The sequence below is a fragment of the Felis catus genome, chromosome B3, assembly GCF_018350175.1.
Source record: "Felis catus isolate Fca126 chromosome B3, F.catus_Fca126_mat1.0, whole genome shotgun sequence".
Lineage (NCBI taxonomy): Eukaryota > Metazoa > Chordata > Mammalia > Carnivora > Felidae > Felis > Felis catus.
The window spans coordinates 24850424-24869752 of NC_058373.1; the positions used below are offsets into that span (position 1 = coordinate 24850424).

Below are 19329 nucleotides of genomic sequence, written 5' to 3' on the forward strand. Positions count from 1 at the left end.
TTCATGATTCTTTAATTGCCTGAGTATTTTGTAAATTTGACTATGATATGCCTTGTTGATGGTCATTTTTTGTTGAATCTAATGGTTTTTGTTGAATCTAATTCAACGGTTTTGTTGAATCTCTGTGCTTCCTGGATTTTGATGTCTGTGTCTTTCCTTAGGTTATGAAAGTTCTCCGCTGTGATTTGTTCACATAAACCTTCTACCCCTTTTTCTGTGTCCCCTATGATTCGGATGTTATTCTTTTTTAACGAGTCACTGAGTTCTCTGATTCATATATCGTGCTCTTTTGCCTTAGATTCCTTCTCTTTTGCTGCTTCATTATACTGAGTATATTTGTCCTCTATATCACTGATTCTCTGCTCTGCTTCATTCATCCTTGCCGCTATGGCAACTATTTAAGATTGCATCTCAGTTATAGCATTTTAAATTTCGCCCTGACTAGATTTTACTTCTTTTGTCTCCACAGAAAGGTATTCTATGCTTTTTCAACCCCATCTAGTATTCTTATTATCATGATTCTAAATTCTGGTTCAGATATCTTGCTTGTATCTGTGTTAAGTCCCTGGATTTCATTTCTTCCTGTTCTTTTTTTTTGGAGGGGGTGAATTCCTTCATTTCATCATTTTGCAAGAAGAAAAAGCATCAAGAATATAAAATAAATAAATAAATATTTAAAAATTTAAACAACACACACACACACACACACAAAACAAATAAATGATGCTAGATCCTAGGTGTTGTTTAATCTGTTTGTTGAAAAAGCTTGATAGACTAGAGTAAAAAGGGAAAGAAAAGGGAAAAAAAGGAAACAAAAAAGAAAAACACTTGAAAATTTAAAAAAATGGGGGTGCCTGGGTGGCGCAGTCGGTTAAGTGTCCGACTTCAGCCAGGTCACGATCTCGCGGTCCGTGAGTTCGAGCCCCGCGTCAGGCTCTGGGCTGATGGCTCGGAGCCTGGAGCCTGTTTCCGATTCTGTGTCTCCCTCTCTCTCTGCCCCTCCCCCGTTCATGCTCTGTCTCTCTCTGTCCCCCCAAAAAAAAAAACGTTGAAAAAAAAAAGAAAATTTAAAAAAATGAATATAATAGAATAAAATGAAATGAAAGTAAATAGAATTAAAAAACATTTACAATGAAGTACAAAATATAGTAAAAAATTTAAAAACATTTTTTATGAAAACATAAATAAAATAAAATAAAAATAAATTGTTTTCTTACTGTATTCAAGAATTAAAAAAAAGAAAAAAAATTGAATAGAATGAAATATGATTTATTTCATTAATTCAATAAACAGAATGAAATATGATTGAAATTACATCTAGTTTCTCCTGGAAATCAAACTCTGAAACGCTTTATAGTCTGCAAACCAAGCAGGTGGAGAGACTTTTGGTGTTCCTCTAGTCACGGTTGGCACAGTTAGAGAGGCTTGGTGTAATGGCTCCATTCTCCACTAGTTGGAGCTGCTTAGTTTACTGGGGTGGATTTTTGTGGCACGTGTACACATGTATGCACATGCGTGAGAGGGCTGAAACTGTCATAACCTAGCTACCCAGTCTTTTGTATCAGAACTCTGTGCTCTTGCCCACCAGCAATCAAGCACCCCTCCTTTGTACCTGGCTTCCATCCACTCCCCGCTTCTACACTGTCTACGACCAAACTGTCTGCCTGCCAGGAGGCACCTCCCTTTTTATCTCCAATGAGGCTGTGTTTCCAAACTCCTAACTTCTGAGGTCCCTACAGCTTTGACCCACTCACACCCTTGGGGTAGGGTCTCACCAAGCAATGGCTGGGTGCCAGCCCCACCCTAGGAATGTTCATGCGACCCTGCTGCTGATGCCCAGAGAAAGGGGCTGGGTGCAGCCTGCCCCAGAAAAATTCATGTGTTTGTGTAGCAGCAGCATTTCAGGATTATGGTAAATCACACCACACATCTGGCACCAGGCTTCACCCTTAATGTCCTTATTCCAACACCAGCAAATGTGGCTGTTCTCTGGGATCACTGGGAGCTTTGACTGTAGGGAGACCACACAGCCTATACCAAATGCCCTCTCAGCAGGGGAACCGTCCCTAACTGTGTGGCCCAAGGACCCCTCAGACCTCACTGTCTGCTCCTGGGGATTTGCCCTTCCTATCTATCAGAGATCCACCAGGTATCGAGCTGTGGAGTTTCAGACTCTGTGCTCCCCTGTTTATGGAGACTTAATAGTATTTAAACCCTTTCCTTTTTCCTTTCTCCCTTTCTAAGTCTCTTACAGGTGTTTCCACTTTCTTTCTCTCCAGCTGCTTTCAGGGGAGTGCTTTTCCTGTACTCTCCCCAATCATTGGCCTCTCTCTGGAAGCAAAAAATAGATCCCTACCCTCCGTGGCTCTCTTCCTTCGTTCTCTCTGTGCCATGTACCTGCCAAGTTCTGTGGTTCAAGTTGTGCAGATTGTTGTGTTAATCCTCAGGTAAGTCTTCTAGGTGTGCAAGCTGGTTTGGTGTTGATCTAGCTGCATTTCAGGGATGAGAGAGTCAAAACAAAACAAAACAAAACAACTTTCATGCTCTTCTGTCATCTTGACCCCACCCCTGGTATTTTAATTTTTGTTAGTGTTGGTGACTTAGATCTTTTCCTTCCTCCATTATGCTCTATAGGGTTTGTTTTCTTCATAGTCAATTTATTGCTTCTTATTATTAGCCCTGAGCACTATTTAATTCAGATTTTTTAGGCATATAAGCATATCATGTGTAAGTAAGTAATGATAATTTGGTCTCTAATTCCAATACCCATTCTTCTCAAAACTTCATGTCTTATTGCATTAACCAGAAATTCCAGAAAATATTAAACAAAAATGGTTTATAATAAGCAACTCTCCTTTAGCTCTTATTTTAACAAGAATGCCTTCAGTATTTTCACTATTAACATTTACTTAGGTTCATCAGACATTCTAAGAGCTAGGTTCTAAAACATTTTTTTAAAATGTTTATTTATTTTTGAGAGAGAGACAGAGTGCAAATGGGGTTGGGGCAGAGAGAGAAGGAGACACAGAATCCAAAGCAGGCTCCAGGCTCTGAGCTGTCAGCACAGAGCCCAATGAGGGGCTCATACTCACCAACTGCGAGATCATGACCCGAGCCAAAGTCGGAGGCTTAACCGACTGAGCCACCAAGGTGTCCCTGAGAGCTAGGTTCCATATGCTAGTGGTAAGAATACAAGGTGAAGAGGACATAAGATGAGGCCTCCAAGAAATTAAAACTGATTTAGGGTTTGAAGTAGGCATTGTGTATAATGTCAAATGGTTAATCTTGCCATTTTGTCACAAGGGGAAGAAGTCGCCTTAGAAAGCCAGATTTCTTATTTAGATTTGTAATTAGGATTGGGTGACATATATTTCCCAGTGATTTTTTTTGAGATAATCATGCAGTTCAATCTATACCATGTTCATTTTGAGATCAAACTTGCTTGTAATGGATTATCATCGTAGGCTTCTATTAATGTTCATCTTCCTACAGAGCAGTGGACAATGCCCTTTACAATGTTTATTTCTCTGAAATGGTTTTGGTATGCATATTCCCAAAGCCACTTCCTGGATCATATCATTTTCCAAGAGGAACTATCTATGGAGGAGAGAAGTCCTTGGGAAAGATCAATTGTGAGTGCAGGAAAATCTGGAAGCTGGAGCATTCTGAACTGTGGTAATCAGGGAAATGTGCATATAGTTCTTCTTGTGCTTTGTGCTAACAACCATTACCCTAACTCAGGAAAGCACAGTGTTGTGCATCTTCCTAAGTTCCTTTTGTACGTGTTGCTATGAGAACAGATGAGGCACCCTTAGGCATGCAGGGGGAGGATTAGGACAGTATCACCTCCCGTTCTTCTGCCTGCTGAAACTCTTTCCACTCCTCATTCTCTCTCCCCGCTCTAACAGGACCCAAATATTCCTCTGAGAGTCCACTCATGCAATTCAGGTTCTTGGAAGGAAGCTGACTTCTCTTCCAGCTCTAGCCAGAAGCTCCACTCATTCCCCCTCACTTTGACAGCAACTGCAACCTGTGCAGCTTGAGCTGAAGAAACCCAGAACTCTGGGAGAATGTGGAGAGCAACAGCCTCTCTTCTGCACAGTGGGATGGCTCCAGCCATGTCATCAATATGAACAGAATCAGCCTTAAGACAAAACTGACCTCAGAAAGCTCAGGGCAGGAGGAATGGTGTAAAGCCCCAGGTCTGAGGTGCTGAGTTCAATGGTCCTAAAGCCCAATGTGTCTCTGGCCTTGTAGACATCGAACCCTGTCTTTTCTTTCTATATAACTAGATGGGGTGCATCTTCTATCTTGTTCAATGAGCCACACACAATGGATAACCAGCCATTCTTCCTGATATGCTGTGCTCAGGAACTGCTTGCTCCTGAGACCCTCCACACTTTTTGTACCTTGCTGTTCTTAGGGACACCCAGCCACAAGACACCTAAGCAAGGGTCACATGATGCTCACTTCACATCCCTAGGCTAAACAGAGCAACTGACTCACAGCTGATGGCAAAGTGCAAAGAGAAGTCTCTGAAGAGGAAATGATATATCATTAATGGTCTTGGATATTTAAATTTTTTTCCTCCTTTTCCCACTGTTTAGAGTAAGAGAAATAATGACTTGTAAGATAAATGCCTAAAGATACACACTTAAAAAGCCTTGTCTCTTGGAAGGAAGGATCTGGTAGGTGCTGATAGCCTGGTCCAGGGAGCCATGGTACAAACCTAGTGTTACAGTGTGCAGCTTTCATGACACCCTGCTGTATCCTGCATGGTGTCTAAAAGTGTCCTGTGGTACTTAGAACATGTTGTTAGGTCACATATTCATAACTTCACACACAGGACATATTCTCTTTGCAAAGTGAAAGTTTTTATTGCTTGTTATGATTTTGACAGGCAAAACCCTACATAGGGACTGTAATACCTACAATACCTATAAAGTGATCTTTATAGAATGCCTGAGTAGACTTCAACGTTAGGATAACTCCACGCATGCATTCTCTCTTTCCTTTTTCTGGGTGAAGCGGAGCCCAGCTCTCCCAGGTTGGTGGAGGCAGGGCAAAGGAACAAGGACAAAGACAGAGAACCTGCATTCTTGTCCCATCATCTCCCCTCACTACTGGCCATACCCACCTGGGATTCACTGAGCTCACACACACATTTTCAAGTGGGGAAAACCAAGGTCATGCATGTTGAAGAAATTCAATCATATTGCATTTTCTTATAAAATGAGATGAAAAAATAAATCTAAACACACTTTTCAAGTGTTTCTTTTCTTTAAATTTTTATATATGTTAAATCTCTTATTTTCCTTTTCAACATATTCTACTTAGAACTTTTAAAAAATAAATTTTCTTTTTGGTACCTTTCATTTCCCGTGTTAGCCTTGGAAACATAAAATACATCTCACTAGAACTCTTCTGTGCAAAATAATAAACATAAATAATATTAACATCTAAGTTATATAAAAAGAGGCCATTTCAAGGTTTTCAATGCTACTGCCATCAGCTGTGGTCCCTGGAAGATGCTCCTAGAAATAGTTGGTGGTCTGCCCATTTAAGCCACACAGATCCTGGTCTGGCTGAGGCGGGTTAGGCAAAAATTCACTGTCCCTCTTGTCCATCTGTAAACTACTTCGAGAGAACTGTAAGACACTTCCTAGCCCATTGACCAGCGAGAGGGGGGAAATCCAGTTGAATGAGCTGAAGTTGGGCAGGTTGAAAATGGACGACAGGGAGGCTGCCCTGCTGTTGCTGGTGGGTTTCATCTTGGAGTCCCCAGGACACCCTTCCAGGATAGCCTCCCTTGGCATGGAGGACCCTGGGGACTGACTGCTCAGTCCTTCTAGCAGAATGTCCTCCCTTAAGGGCACATTCATGTCAACCACACTGGGCTCCCCACGAGCTTCTGGGGAGCAGGCTGGCCGCTGCATATGCCAAGATGCCTGTGAGATGCAGTCCCGGGAGAGGGATCCAGAGGTACTGATTCTCCTCTGTTCAGATGATTCAGTTCTGGGTTCTCCTGGGAGGTGTCCCTGAGCAAAGGTCTCTTTGGGAGCAATGAGTTTCTTGGGGGACCTCTTGGCCATCTGGCGCCCCAGCTGAAGTTGGGTGGGGAAAAGGCTCCCCTGCATGGCTTTGAAAAACAATCTGGAAAGAGCATATAAAAAACAGTTATCTGTGGATAGAGCTTTTGAGTTTTCTGAGACTTGCACAATGTAAAAACACTGAGAATGTTTATATATTCTGAGATTAATATAGAGCCTGAGAATGCTACAGAGCTCACTTAGGACTTGAGGGACACTGTCCCTTATACCTACCTGGGAAGCAATGCAGCAACAGGTGCTATGAGACAAGTCAAGTAAAATACGGGGTCGCCCAGTAATGTTTGCATAGTCCAATAAGGATTGGATGGAGGATAACACGTTGCACAAGAAGCATTGTAAATCAAAGCCACAGTGAAAAATAAAAGGATACTGAAGCCACAAGCTATCCAGTTGAGCCAGGTCTAAGGGGAAAAGAGAAAGACAGGACTTTTATTTCAATAAAAATGCACTGGTCAACTGTGAGTGGGTAGCTGTTCTAAGGGTTTAGCAAAAACACAGGTCTTTGGCACAGACAGCCAGGAGGCCTTGATGAGGCTGCCTTCAGCATCTATGGACCAGCCTGGACACAGGGAGATGGAAGTCAGGGATATGAATGAAAGGAGAGGGGGAAAGGGGGTGGGACATGAGGTAGAGGAGGAGGGGAGAGAGGGCAGGAAGGAGCTTAATGCTGCCCAGGTGAATTATTTGTGTCAGGATGCAGCAGTTCCCACACCAGGGGCTCCATACATGTGGCAGGCCCACATATTTGTTTTCCTTATCCACAGTGAGGCTAGCTTTGTAGTAACCTGTCTGCTCAGAAACCTTCTAGATGTCATGGAATCTCCCTGGGAGTGTGGGGCCCGCAGCATCAGCACCCTTTGGGATCATGTCCACAGCACTTACCCAGGTCTTGGTTTCAATACCAAGGTGCAAGAGGAAGGTGAACAGCGCGATTGCTGTTATGGGGGTCCCCCAGGTAAACACATCTGTGTCTGAGTCATAGTAGGCCTGAAAGACAGCAGTGTCTTGTGTCTGTGGGTCACTGGATGAAGCTGATTAAGAAAGACTGCCAGGTGTCAACTTACCAGGTAAGGAATGAAAAAGCAAACCAGGCTCTGGAAGGCAGCATCAGCCATGTTTAACCAGAAGGTACGTGGCCGATATTCCTGAGACACAAAAACAATCACAGATTACAGGGAAGTGTACATCTCTTCAAATGATGTTTTCCAGTAGCTACAGGGCCTATAGATATCACCCTAGGGCAATTTGCTAATTCAGGACTTTTGGTGCTTGAGGTCCCAGAGGGCTGAGGAAAAAACAACAACGCAAACATCTGCAGAGGCATCCAACTGAGTCAATCACTGAGAGCATCTGTATACAAGACCAGCTACAGTAGTTCTAGGCCAACAATAGACAGATAAAACCATTTTCTAAAGCCTATGGGGAGCATTTTCCTAGGGTAGACACAGCAGCTCAAATTCTGGACATCTTGCTCCAATTTGAGTCCTTCTACTCCTACTTTGTCAGGGTTTTGCACCCTTTGTTGGTGGGTCTTTTAGAATGTTTCTTAGAAGTGTCTTTTAAAATTAGATCGTGGATGTATTTAATGTCAAAATAAAAAAGCTGTACACTGGGGCACCTGGGTGGCTCAGTCGGTTAAGTGTCCAACTTCGGCTCAGGTCATGATCTCATGGTTCGTGAGTTTGAGCCCCATGTCAGGCTCTGAGAGCCTGGAGCCTGCTTTAGAGTCTGTGTCTCCCTCTCTCTCTGCCCCTCCCCTGCTGGTGCTGTCTCTCTTTCTCTCTCAAAAATAAATAAACATTTAAAAAAATTAAATAAAAAAAAGCTGTACACTGAGGGTAAAAATGACCTTGATGTGGACTGATCAAGCTTTCATTAACTGGGTAACAAAATGTGTACTGGCCTCTGAGTTCCTGAGCAACTGGGGCTGGTACTGGCTTGCAGGAAATGTAGATTGGACTGAATGAGCATTTACTGAGCAGTTAAGAAAGTGCTGGTTAGGCCCTTCCTTCAGTTCCCTAGTTCCACAGGACAAACTCCCTGTGTCTGGTTCCCTAGGCCAGCCTCAGCTGAGGCTGAGCTGAGGATAAGAGGCCCAGCTGAGCACAGGAATTTCTCCACTGACAGGCAACTAGCAAAGGCCCTCCTCATTGGCCAGACCCTCAGTAGCTCCTACCCTGCAGCCCAACCTCCTCTCCCCCTCCCCACCCCCCCAGCTGCCTAAGAGGGAACTCAGGGTCAATGAGGGTTACCAGGGGAGTCAACTCAAAAGTAAACAAGTTCTAAATTAGAGACTGTTGTAGTTGTAAGAGATAGGGAGGATACATATGCATACATACGATGATTCCAACTAGCAAAGAGAAGCACTTAGAGGGCCTGAGTTATTTATTTTTATATGAAATTTATTGTCAAATTGGTTTCCATACAACACCCAGTGCTCATCCCAATAGGTGACCTCCTCAATGCCCATCACCCACCTTCCCTTCCCCCCAAACCCCCATCAACCCTCAGTTTGTTCTCAGTATTTAAGAGTCTCTTATAGTTTGCCTCCTTCCCTTTCTGTAACTTTTTTCCCTCCCTTCCCCTTCCCCCTGGTTGAGTTTCTCAGGACCCACATATGAGTGAAAACATATGGTATCTGTCTTTCTCTGCCTGACTTATTTCACTTAGCATAACACTATCCAGTTCCATCCACATTGCTACAAATGGCCAGATTTCATTCTTTCTCATTGCCAAGTAGTATTCCATTGTGTATATAAACCACATCGTCTTTATCCATTTGTCAGTTGATGGACATTTAGGTTCTTTCTATAATTTTAGAGGGCTTTAAATGATGGGAGGACTAGCTGGTAATCAGCAATCTATGTGGTGTATTGATGTAAACATGTATTTATATCTGTTTGAATTCACTTATTCTCTCAATGTTTTCCCCATGGGTTTATCTTCTGGTTAAGTCCCATTCAAAATAATCACACTGTGGATGGGGGATAGGAGGTTGTTTTAGAAAAATCCCTGCTCTGGGGCATCTGGGTGGTTCAGTGGGTTAAGTGTCTGACTTCGCCTTAGGTCACAATTTCATGGTTTGTGGGTTTGAGCCCTGCATTGAGCTCTGTGCTGACAGCTCAGAGCCTGGAGCCTGCTTCAGATTCTGTGTCTCCCTCTCCCTCTGCCCCTCCCCTGCTTGTGTTGTCTCTCTCAAAGATAAATAAATGTTTTAAAAAAAAGATTAAAGGGGCGCCTGGGTGGCGCAGTCGGTTAAGCGTCCGACTTCAGCCAGGTCACGATCTCGCGGTCCGTGAGTTCAAGCCCCGCGTCGGGCTCTGGGCTGATGGCTCAGAGCCTGGAGCCTGTTTCCGATTCTGTGTCTCCCTCTCTCTCTGCCCCTCCCCCGTTCATGCTCTGTCTCTCTCTGTCCCAAAAATAAATAAACGTTGAAAAAAAAAATTAAAAAAAAAATAAATAAATAAAAAAAAGATTAAAAAAAAAAAAAAAAAAAGAAAAATCCCTGCTCAGGAGTCAGCCACCTGGCCCTGACTTCAACTCCAAGTGGATTTTCCTTGAGTTCCTGGAGATTCTTGGTGTAGAGACAGTTTTCATCTCACTATACTTTTTCTTTAAAGCTCCCTCTTTTTTTTTTTTTTTTAGCTTTATTGAGGTAAATTGATACACAAAACCTGCACACATTTAATATATACATCCTGATGGGTTTGGGCATATGCATACACCAGTATACTGTCACTCCAACCAATAACCTCACTCTACTTAATATACGGCACAATCAAGTAGATAGAATCCATTTTTTCATCCCACTGGTCATTTTCCACAATTTTAACAATTTCTCCCAGGGTGTCCAGTTAAAGGGAGGTGTGAAGACTTGCACTTTCTGTAAGGTGAACATGGAGAGTGGGAGGGCCAAGATAGGAAGTGGGTACAGGAAGGGTCCCTCACCTCCATGTTCTGACCACTCTTGTAGAGCTGTGGTTCAGTCAGCAGCACATCAGCTGGCACATCCTTGTCCAGCACCCCAGTCACAAGCTGGGGAAGTGACGAGAAGAGCAGATTAAAGAAGATCAGATACCACTGGTCAATCATAGCAGATGCAGAGAAGCCACAGTAAAACTGGAACCAAAACAGGAGGCCCACAAACATCTGAAATAAAGAAAGGAAGAATGGGGATAAGCAATTCTTAGCTGTCCCTGCAGATTCTCATCCAAGGGATATAAGAGTTTTGCAAAATTTGACTAACAAGATTAAACTTATTGACAACAATTTCCTCCAAAGATAGCCGTAACACTGTTGCTCTCTGTCTCTCCCTCCTCATTTCCTTGAGTATGAAGGACCAGCAATGGGAGATGAGAATTCCCAAGCAGAGCCCATGGAGAGAGGACACTGGTACCAGCCTGTGAGAAATGCAGATTGGATGGAACAAGCATTTACTGAGCACTTATGAAAGTGCTGGTTAGGCCTTTCCTGACAGTCCCTTAACTCCACAGGACAAATTCCTTACATCTTGTTCCTAAGACCAGCCGAGATAAAGTCCAGCTGAGTAGAAGAATTCCTCATAAAGGTCCAGCAGGGTCTAGGGTTGCTCACATTTCAAAAGGGTCAGCTGTGTTCTTCACCCATTGCAGCTTCTTCCCTAGCACCTCTCCTCTGTGATAGTAAACTAAACCTACTTGTGTTACATCCCAGATCTTGCCACTGTCTTTAGTCACAAACATTTTCTGATGAAGAACAGTGGGAAATTATTGCTTCCCATGGCAAAGAGGACACACAGGAACATGGCAGAAGTCGGTAATGCTACCAACATTGGTGCCTTGACCAAGTCCTGATATCCACCGGGCACTCTGCTGGCAGGTGAGCTGTAGTTATTATCACTGGTTCTTACAGCTACCCCCCACTTTGCCGAATAGTAAAGTGAAGACCACAGAGCTTGAACAGCCTCTTCAAGTCCATGCTCAGTAGGAGTTGGGTGGATCTCTTCCCACTATCACTGAACATCAGTGGCTTGAGTGTATTTACATGAGAGCATGGCAGTTTAGTGATGGCAAAGCATTTACACTTATAAGTTGTACACTTATCAATTTGGCACAGATCATTTAACCCCTTTCTGCTTCAGTGTCCTTGTCCATGAAATGGGCATCCCAATGGTACTTAGCTATGGGTTGTTGTAAGGATTAATGAACTTATGGATTTAAAGTACTCACAAGAGCTCCTTGTGAGTACTATAGGTACTCACTTATGGTTTGTACAGTTAGCAGTACAGTTATTTTCTGAGCCTCAAGCAGAGCCAGCGTGTTTACCCCATTTAGAGAAAAGGAAACTCAAGTCCAGCATGTTAAATGACTTAACTATGGTCATTGTATAAGTAATAAATCCAACTTGTTCAGCCACTTGTGGGTCTGGGCCTGGAGGGCATGGACACTCCCAGGACAGAACACGGTGGAAGAACATTCTCTGCTGGGGACCACAGGTAATGGCCTGGGTTTTAGTTCTGGAGCTGTCACTGTCTCTTTCTGACCTTGACTCAGTCACTTACCTTCTCTGAGCTTTGGTTTCTGGACCTGAAAATGGCTTGCTCTGAAGATCAGAAAAAAATGACACGTTTCCTCCAAGTCTTGTTTCAGTCTATGACCTAATGCAACTTTTCCCTTCCACACTGAAAACTAACAAACTTGGATTTTTCATTGACTTTCTTCCATTCTCACGCCGATTGTTGACTTTCACCCACCCCCATAGGCTCAGCCTAATGAGTCATCAATGAGCAACTAGAATCAGGAGAAAGAGGAGGAAAAGTACTTAAATAATTGAGACTTTTTTTCCCCTGTAGTACCAAAAAGACTTCTTCCCAAACTACTGTTGCTATGGAAACTTTCCTTCTCTCCTAAAACTAATGAATTTCTCACTTTGGGAGGCAGGGTGATTTTCCTTGCACTTCTCAACTAGATTAAGTGCTTGTTAACAGAGGCCCTGAATCTTATGTGGAATAAAGACAAGTACCCCCTCCTTCTTCCATTCCCTCCAGGACAGATTCATTATGGCAGGCAGGAGGCTGTGCTCATTCAGGTAGCCACTCTGGCACTCATTTGCAACTAAAATGTTGAATTTCTTCCCCTCAGTCTGCGAAATTTTCATGAGGAATTACAGAGAATAGACCTCAATTCTCATGTTTTGCTTTTAGAAAACAATCAGAAAAATCCCTAGGAAACAAAAAAACTTGCTCAAGATTGCATAAGTAATTAATGACAGAAAGAGAGCTAGGGTTCCATCTGCCCAGCCCCACTCATCTGTACTCAAGCACCCATTCACCTCTTTGGGAACTGGGAACCTCTAAGTTTGCAACTATATGCATGGAGACCTCAGCTCTGGGGATGCAATGCTAGCATGGCACAGACTTCCTTGGACAGAATCCTAGGCAGAACCTAATCTGAATTAATTTCCAGGACCCAACCTACCAATCAGACATGCCCTGACTGGTCCTGAGTATCTGTATTCATTTTGCTAGAAGACATTTTGAAAATGGATGAGGGTGAGGGGGCAAGAGGGTTGGGAAAGATAGGTAGGTCTAGATCTCCAGAACAAACAAGAACAAGAGGCATACCGGTGGCAGTTTAGACTTAGTATGATTTTTAAGTGGAATTAATGGGAAAGAAATAAGAAATATATCTTTTCATTTATTGTGTATTTTATTCTTTTTCAGAAGAGTATAGGATGACCTTGACATTGGAATTGTGGTATCCAATGTGATAGATTTGTGGGACTACCCTGAAAGATCACTTATACCAAGAGTTTATTTTGTCTGTTTATACATTCAGCCACAAGCTATCAGAGATAAGAGCAACACATACCCACTCAGCAACTTCTTAGCAAAATGTCTATCCCTCACCTACAAGAAGGGCAGGGTTCAGAAATGGCCATGGCATCCATTCTGGAGGGCTATGGAGAAAGACGCTTGTCTGCCAAGGTCTTAGTAATAAAAGAACTAAGAATTAAACATTAGGATCAACATGAAATGGAGAAACGTCCTGGATTAGAGCCTCTGGAGAGAGAACTGTCATCAGCCAGCCTGGATATGACCCAACTGGAGTGTCAACTACAGACTAAGCTGGCCAGAAGGGGGCATGTCTGCCCTGCCAGCACAGAAGAGAGTGTGGCAAGACCCTGCTGGTGGCCCTGTTCCTCGGGCCCTAAGCTTGCATTCTGACTAGGGGACTGGCACACTGGCCCAGTGTGGGTATGTTTCAACAGAGGCTGTTCAATATTGGAATCACAGCATGACTAAGTCCTGTCATTCTGATCCAGGACTGCCAATACACTCCTACTTGTCACTGGATTTCCTGACTGCTCTAGAGTGAGCAATGATCAGAGGACTCCTGTCTGTGGACACCTCAGCAGTCTGCTCCTGAGAAACACATTAACAGAGTGGTTAAGAGTTGGGAGCCAGATGAACTGGGGTTAAATGCTGCCTTGACTACTCACTAGCTGTGTGACCTTGTGCACAAGTGGACATTCTTGTTTGATCCACCTGTTTCCACAACTTACTCCCTTGGAGGTGCAGTTACCCTCATGTGCCTGTGAGTTAGACTCCTGAGCCTATAGGGTGCAAGCCCAGGCCAGGCCTGGGGGAAGTTCACAAAGGCTGAGGAGGATGGAACCGACAGGAAGTCTTGCGATGGCCAGTGGGCCACATTCAGGTGATGGTCCAATAAATCTCAGCTAAGGCTTTTTGAATTCAAACACTCTAGAAACCAGAAGTGTCAAATACCTACTGTATTTTTGTAGAAGAAGTACAGCACCATGTTGGCAAGTCGGGAATAGCACCAGTGTCCATGAACAATTAAGAGTCTCTCAAGGTATCGGAATCTCGGCACTGCAAAGTCACTGGCCATCACTGCCTTGAAAGGGAGAGAAGTCCCTGTTATTGTTGACACCTTATTCCACCTCAGGTCTGTCATATCTTCCCCAAATACAAGGCAAACATGCATGGAGAAATCCAGTTTCAAACACAAATGTACATGTGACTGGCCAAGGCTCACTTTACCAGGATTTCCCTTATTATCTTGTTCAGTTAAAAAAAAAAAAAAAATCAATCTCAACAAGCACTCTAGTTCAGGGATATCATTTTATAGAAGTCATTTAAGATTTAAAATATATGTAATTGATTTTTACAAGTTTTTGTTTTCCAATGCTTTTTTTAACAAGCAAAAAACAAAAACAAAAGCCCAGAGATGTACACAGCTTCTCTGCTATTCTCCACTCTCTGATGTTTTATTCATATTAGGATCTCAACCCAGAGATGAACCAAAGCTGCCCCTTTTGTATGCATCCTGGCAGTTGACCATCCGGATAGGTATGTTTTGGGTCCTTCTCCTCAGGAGCCACAGGTGATAAGCAAGGCCAAGCCTATGGCTCTGCAGGCCTTCACATAATCCAGTCCCAGAAAGCCACTAAAGGGCAATGGGTGTCCACTCCACCCAGAAGACAGTGGGGGAAAGCAGGTTTCCTCCATGGACAGGAAAGATGACTGGGGGTGGAAGCTTCCTCTCACTTCATTCAGCATCATGCTCTATACAATTAAACTGGGCCAGAAAAATGCCATCAAAATTATATCTTTTGTACCCAGAATAACTTAGACCCCACCATATAATGAATTTTTCTATGTGGGGAAAAAAAAGTTAAAGAAAATATCAGGAAAAGATAGATTTCTGCTTATCTTTGAAGGATTGTTCTATACAAAAATGTCAGTCTGCTTCATTTATTTCCCTATAGTCAAATAACTCCTAGAAAATAGTAGATCACACTTAATGTGGTCTTCTGTGGATCAGAATAATGTAATTATACATGACAGAAAAGTGAGAAGCCTTAGAATGTCTGCTTTCTGAATCAAAAGTTAAGGATTTCAAAGCAAATACTGTTTCTATACCTCTTTCTGTCACCACTGGGGTTTGGAGGGCTTTGTGTATTCCTCTCCAGACTTCTGACACTCCTTCCTGCCTCCAAATCTAGGCCCCAAACCCACTGTTTGTCCCTCTGTCAAGGTGGATCCCAGCTAGGTTAGATCCTCCATGCAGAAACTAGTGTTTCTCTTTGATGGCATTTATTATAATTGTGACTATTTGTGAACATTTAAAATATGTATCTGTCTTCCCAGCTTTTTTTTGGACATTCCATGAGAGCCAGGATAGTAGAGGTTGTGATCACCCTGAATCCTGAGTTCTGAGTCAGTGCTTGGCCCCATGAAGTGATCAATAAACATGCGGAACTAGATGACCCCATGAAGACCAAGCTTCTTGGAGATGCAGGATCTCCTTTGTCCAATTGGGATAGCTTCTCCCATCATGCTCTATACAGTTAAAGTAACTGGGCCAGACAAATGCCCAGTTGGCTAATCTGGGAAGCTCCAAACACTCTCACTCATTCTCGATCTGCTCAGATTCCTAGTGTCACTGTTACCACAGCATCCCACAAAGTCTATCTTCCAAAGGGCTCACCTTTACTTACTGGACTAAAATGAAAGCAGGTAAATATTCCCTGGGAACCTGAGCACTTAGAACAGTAAGAAAAGGTATCAGGACTTATTGTCATCTTACTTAATGCATCCTTAATAAGAAGTGTGCCTTTAATAAATGTAAAAGTGTCCAGCAACATCCTACCTGGAAGTTATGCCCACTCAAAGCTTTGTCTCAGTATGTGCCCTATGGCTTGGCTGTTCCCATCACTTCTCACATGATTTCAATCATGGATCTCTCTGGCCCCTGCCTCGAGGAAGTGAGTAGTGGTGGCAGCTCAGTCTCTTCCCCATCCAAAAACCTGACCATCTTTCACACAAAATGTATTTACTTGGTGCATTTCTCTTGCATATACTATTTATGGGCACTTCCCTGGTCAGCTTTTCACTACAGGAAACCGATGCAATGGCGGCGATGATGAAAACATCAAAATGAACCAACTATTATGATTATGTTTATCAATTCACCACCCTAACCCCTTCCCCTGGGCACACAGCACTAAAAGGCAGGGATGGAACCAACCCTGGGCTGCATTTTTAGTTTCACGGAAGAATTAAAACCACACAAGTAACATAGCACAGTGACAGGTCAGATGAGAGCAGGAGAGTAAGGCATGTGCTGAGATTGGGCCAAGAGGGAACTACTGTGTTTCTAGCTCAGGACTTTCCAACTTACTATTATTTGCATGTCAGGTAAGGAAATTAAGGAGTTCTGCACAGACCTGGCACATATTAAGCGTTCAATGAATAATTACTGATTGCATCAATGAATGAATCAACCAATGACTAAATGGTGACCAACATCTGGATTTTTAGGAGAAGAAAACAGGATAGATTGTTCTCTAAAATCTCCACCAAGTTAAAAAAAAATGTCATGATTCAAAGTTAATCAAATGTTGGAAATTGTTGTGATACTACATCCAGAAGAAAGTTATTTTTTAATTAACTCAGTTGTTCCACATATAAATCACATGTTGAGAACCAACATAGTGACAAATGAAAAAGGCAGAGACTAATTTTCATGTGAGCCAAGATGGCTACTTTCAATTTTTATAATGATACCAGGTTCCAACGGTCCTACAGCAGATTCATTTTTTCAAATGGTTATCTCTAATGTTCAGGAACAGCAAAACATGCCCGCCAAGGATGAGCCATAAATAGCCATAGCGGTGATGACTCACCTTGCCTTACTCTGTTCCACTTATTTCACAAAAATATACTTACAGACATAGGCAAAGGTTTTTACTGCTTCATAAACATGAAGGACTAGCCATCTTCCACCTTATCGTCTACTACTGGCTTACAACCATCATGTTTTATTAAAGGCCAACCCTTTAGCTTACTTGACAAAGTTCATAGCAAGGTATGTCAGTGGGCCACTTGGACACATAGGACAGTCCTGATTGGTCTTTACCTGCATGCCCTCCTGGCCCGAGATCCCCACACCCACATCTGCCACCTGGATCATGCTGACATCATTGGCTCCATCTCCTAGAAACAGCACAGGCAGGAAGAATCGTTTGAGTTGAGGTGCACAGAATCAAATGGCTTGATGGATCTTCATGGGGTCCCTATTGGGCTGAGTCCTGTGAAAGGGTCATGGGGATGAGTGAGGAAGAGGCAGTACAGAGTTTGCCCAGGAAATTGAGTTAAGCAGTCAGAAAAAAACATGGTATGAGGTTTGGAACTGCCTGTCACATCAAGAGATGTTTCAGAAAGCAGGCTCGCATGGTAACCATTTTACTTAGTATTTGCTCTACATTATTGGCTCATATACCTATACAGAGAGCCCGTAACACAGTGCGGTGTCTGGCACAATAAAGATGGTATCATCACCATTATTATTACTTACTGAACTCTAGCCTTTATCACATGTAGAATATATCAGTCAAGTCTATTCTAATTCATACTAACAGGAGTGGCTTTCTGAACTGAACAAAGGAGGTTAAATTCTGCCCAGCAAACTGTAGAGTTCTTTTTGTACACTGATTACAAGCAAGTTTATTAGCTATTGTGCTTGCCTTTAGGTCCTTTAAAGATGTAATAAAGAAGAACTTCTATTTGTTCAGTCAAGCTGCTGATGGTTAGAAAATGGTTAGGAACATAAAATATAGGTTAGAGGTCTCATCATCTTCAGGGAAAAGCAAGCAGAGACTTAAAGTCTTTGTCACTAAGCGAAAATGACCATTCTGGGAATGGGGCAATAGAAGGGCCCAAATCCCAGAGTACCTCCCAAGTTTCAAATGTGCAAAAAGTGCAGACATACAAGTTGGAGTGATTCATAATGTGGCTATAGGATAGCTGTGTCCTATGATTTTCCTGTTCTTTATTGTGCTGGCCCAACATGAGTGATCAGTCAATATTTGTCACACTGAAATTCTGTGAAGTAGTAACAATCTCTGCAGCTTCTCCCACAATGTCCCAATCAAAGTGAGATATGGTAGGCAATAATGTTCTCTACATTATTAACTGCTAGACACCTGGGACTAGGTGCCATCAATGCTTTCACTCATGGTCAAAGAAATGAGCGAAAGTTCTGATGGGTCATTACTTTCCCTTTCTCTTTTGAGATTTTATTTTGTTTTTTCTTTTCTTTGTAACCAACCAAGACTCTACCTCCATTTTTCAAAAATGAATACCATACACCAGTGATTCAGTGACTGATCCAGGCACTGATTAAGCTTTGAAAATGTGGTTTACTCATTTGTGTCTTACACCAACCTTACCAGGAGGTATGGTCCTCATGTCACCGCTGAGAGTTGCTCAGAGAAGCCTGCACTCAGCCTGCACACTCCTCAGCACCTACAAAACTTGCTCAGGGAGCTCTGAAGGCCACTCCAGACACATTGGGGCAAAGGTGGTACTGAGACAGCCTCCTTTGGAAGGGGTCCACCCATGGAGACTTCCCACAGCCTGGACCAGGGAGTCATGGCTAAACATGTATTCACATCTATGCTCATCTCACTCCCCTTAGTGGTTACCACAGCCCTCAAGACGTACAGAGCTGTCTCCATTACAACCACACTAAGGCCCCCCCGACCTCAGACCCAGACTCTACACTAACCTCAACCCTATCCTAATGTGAGAGGGTAGTAACCCCCACATCAACAAGGGGGGCTGTCACAGACCTTTTGCAGAAAATACTATAAATATTATTGATTAGTGAGGACCCTTTATTTCAAAACTAAATCTCACCTAGGTATGCATTCTATATTCAGGGAGACCAAAATTTTTGAGATCTGGGGGTCAAGGAGATCACTCTTTTCCCCAGGCTACCCAGTCTTTCCCAGCCCTCACCAGCAAGTGGTGCTGCTGAGTCCCTGAACCTGGTTGGAGACCAGACCCCACCCAACCAGATGTGAGTGGGGATGGTGCCCTGGGAGGAGGAGACAGGGGAGGACCAGGTAGCACTGGATAGGAGCCTAGAAAGCTCTCCAGGCCAACAGTCTGCAAGGAAAAGCCACCATTAGATGCACAGTCCTTAAAGAAAGGATGTAAGATTTAGCAACTATTCACATGCTTATGTGAATTACATGTGAATTACATTTAATTACATGCTTGTCTTGGAACATTCAGCAAAATTCAAAGGATAAGAGGCAGTGGGAATTATGATCACCATCAAGTCTTTGGGCTCTTGTAGCATTATGGAGTCTTGGGACTCCAGTTGGCTCACAGTGACCGGAAACACCTGCAAAGGGCCTTCTTTCTAAG

At 43.1% G+C, this 19329-nt stretch overlaps 1 protein-coding gene across 4 annotated transcripts in view; it reads right to left on the reverse strand.

Moving 5' to 3' along the window:
* Window positions 1-4852: 4852 nt before the first annotated feature.
* Window positions 4853-19329, reverse strand: part of ATP10A (ATPase phospholipid transporting 10A (putative)) — a 194489-nt gene continuing 180012 nt past the window's right edge. For 3 of the 4 annotated variants that reach the window (XM_023255028.2, XM_045058955.1, XM_023255029.2), the window contains 7 exons: window positions 17033-17109; window positions 13880-14005; window positions 10059-10259; window positions 7175-7255; window positions 6993-7097; window positions 6324-6511; window positions 4853-6153 (listed from right to left, as the gene is read on the reverse strand). In XM_023255028.2, the coding sequence (XP_023110796.2) occupies window positions 5535-6153; window positions 6324-6511; window positions 6993-7097; window positions 7175-7255; window positions 10059-10259; window positions 13880-14005; window positions 17033-17109 (1397 nt within the window). In that variant the 3' untranslated portion in view covers window positions 4853-5534. The remainder of the gene's footprint in view (window positions 6154-6323; window positions 6512-6992; window positions 7098-7174; window positions 7256-10058; window positions 10260-13879; window positions 14006-17032; window positions 17110-19329) is intronic. The other variant, XM_045058954.1, reaches the window with a different exon arrangement.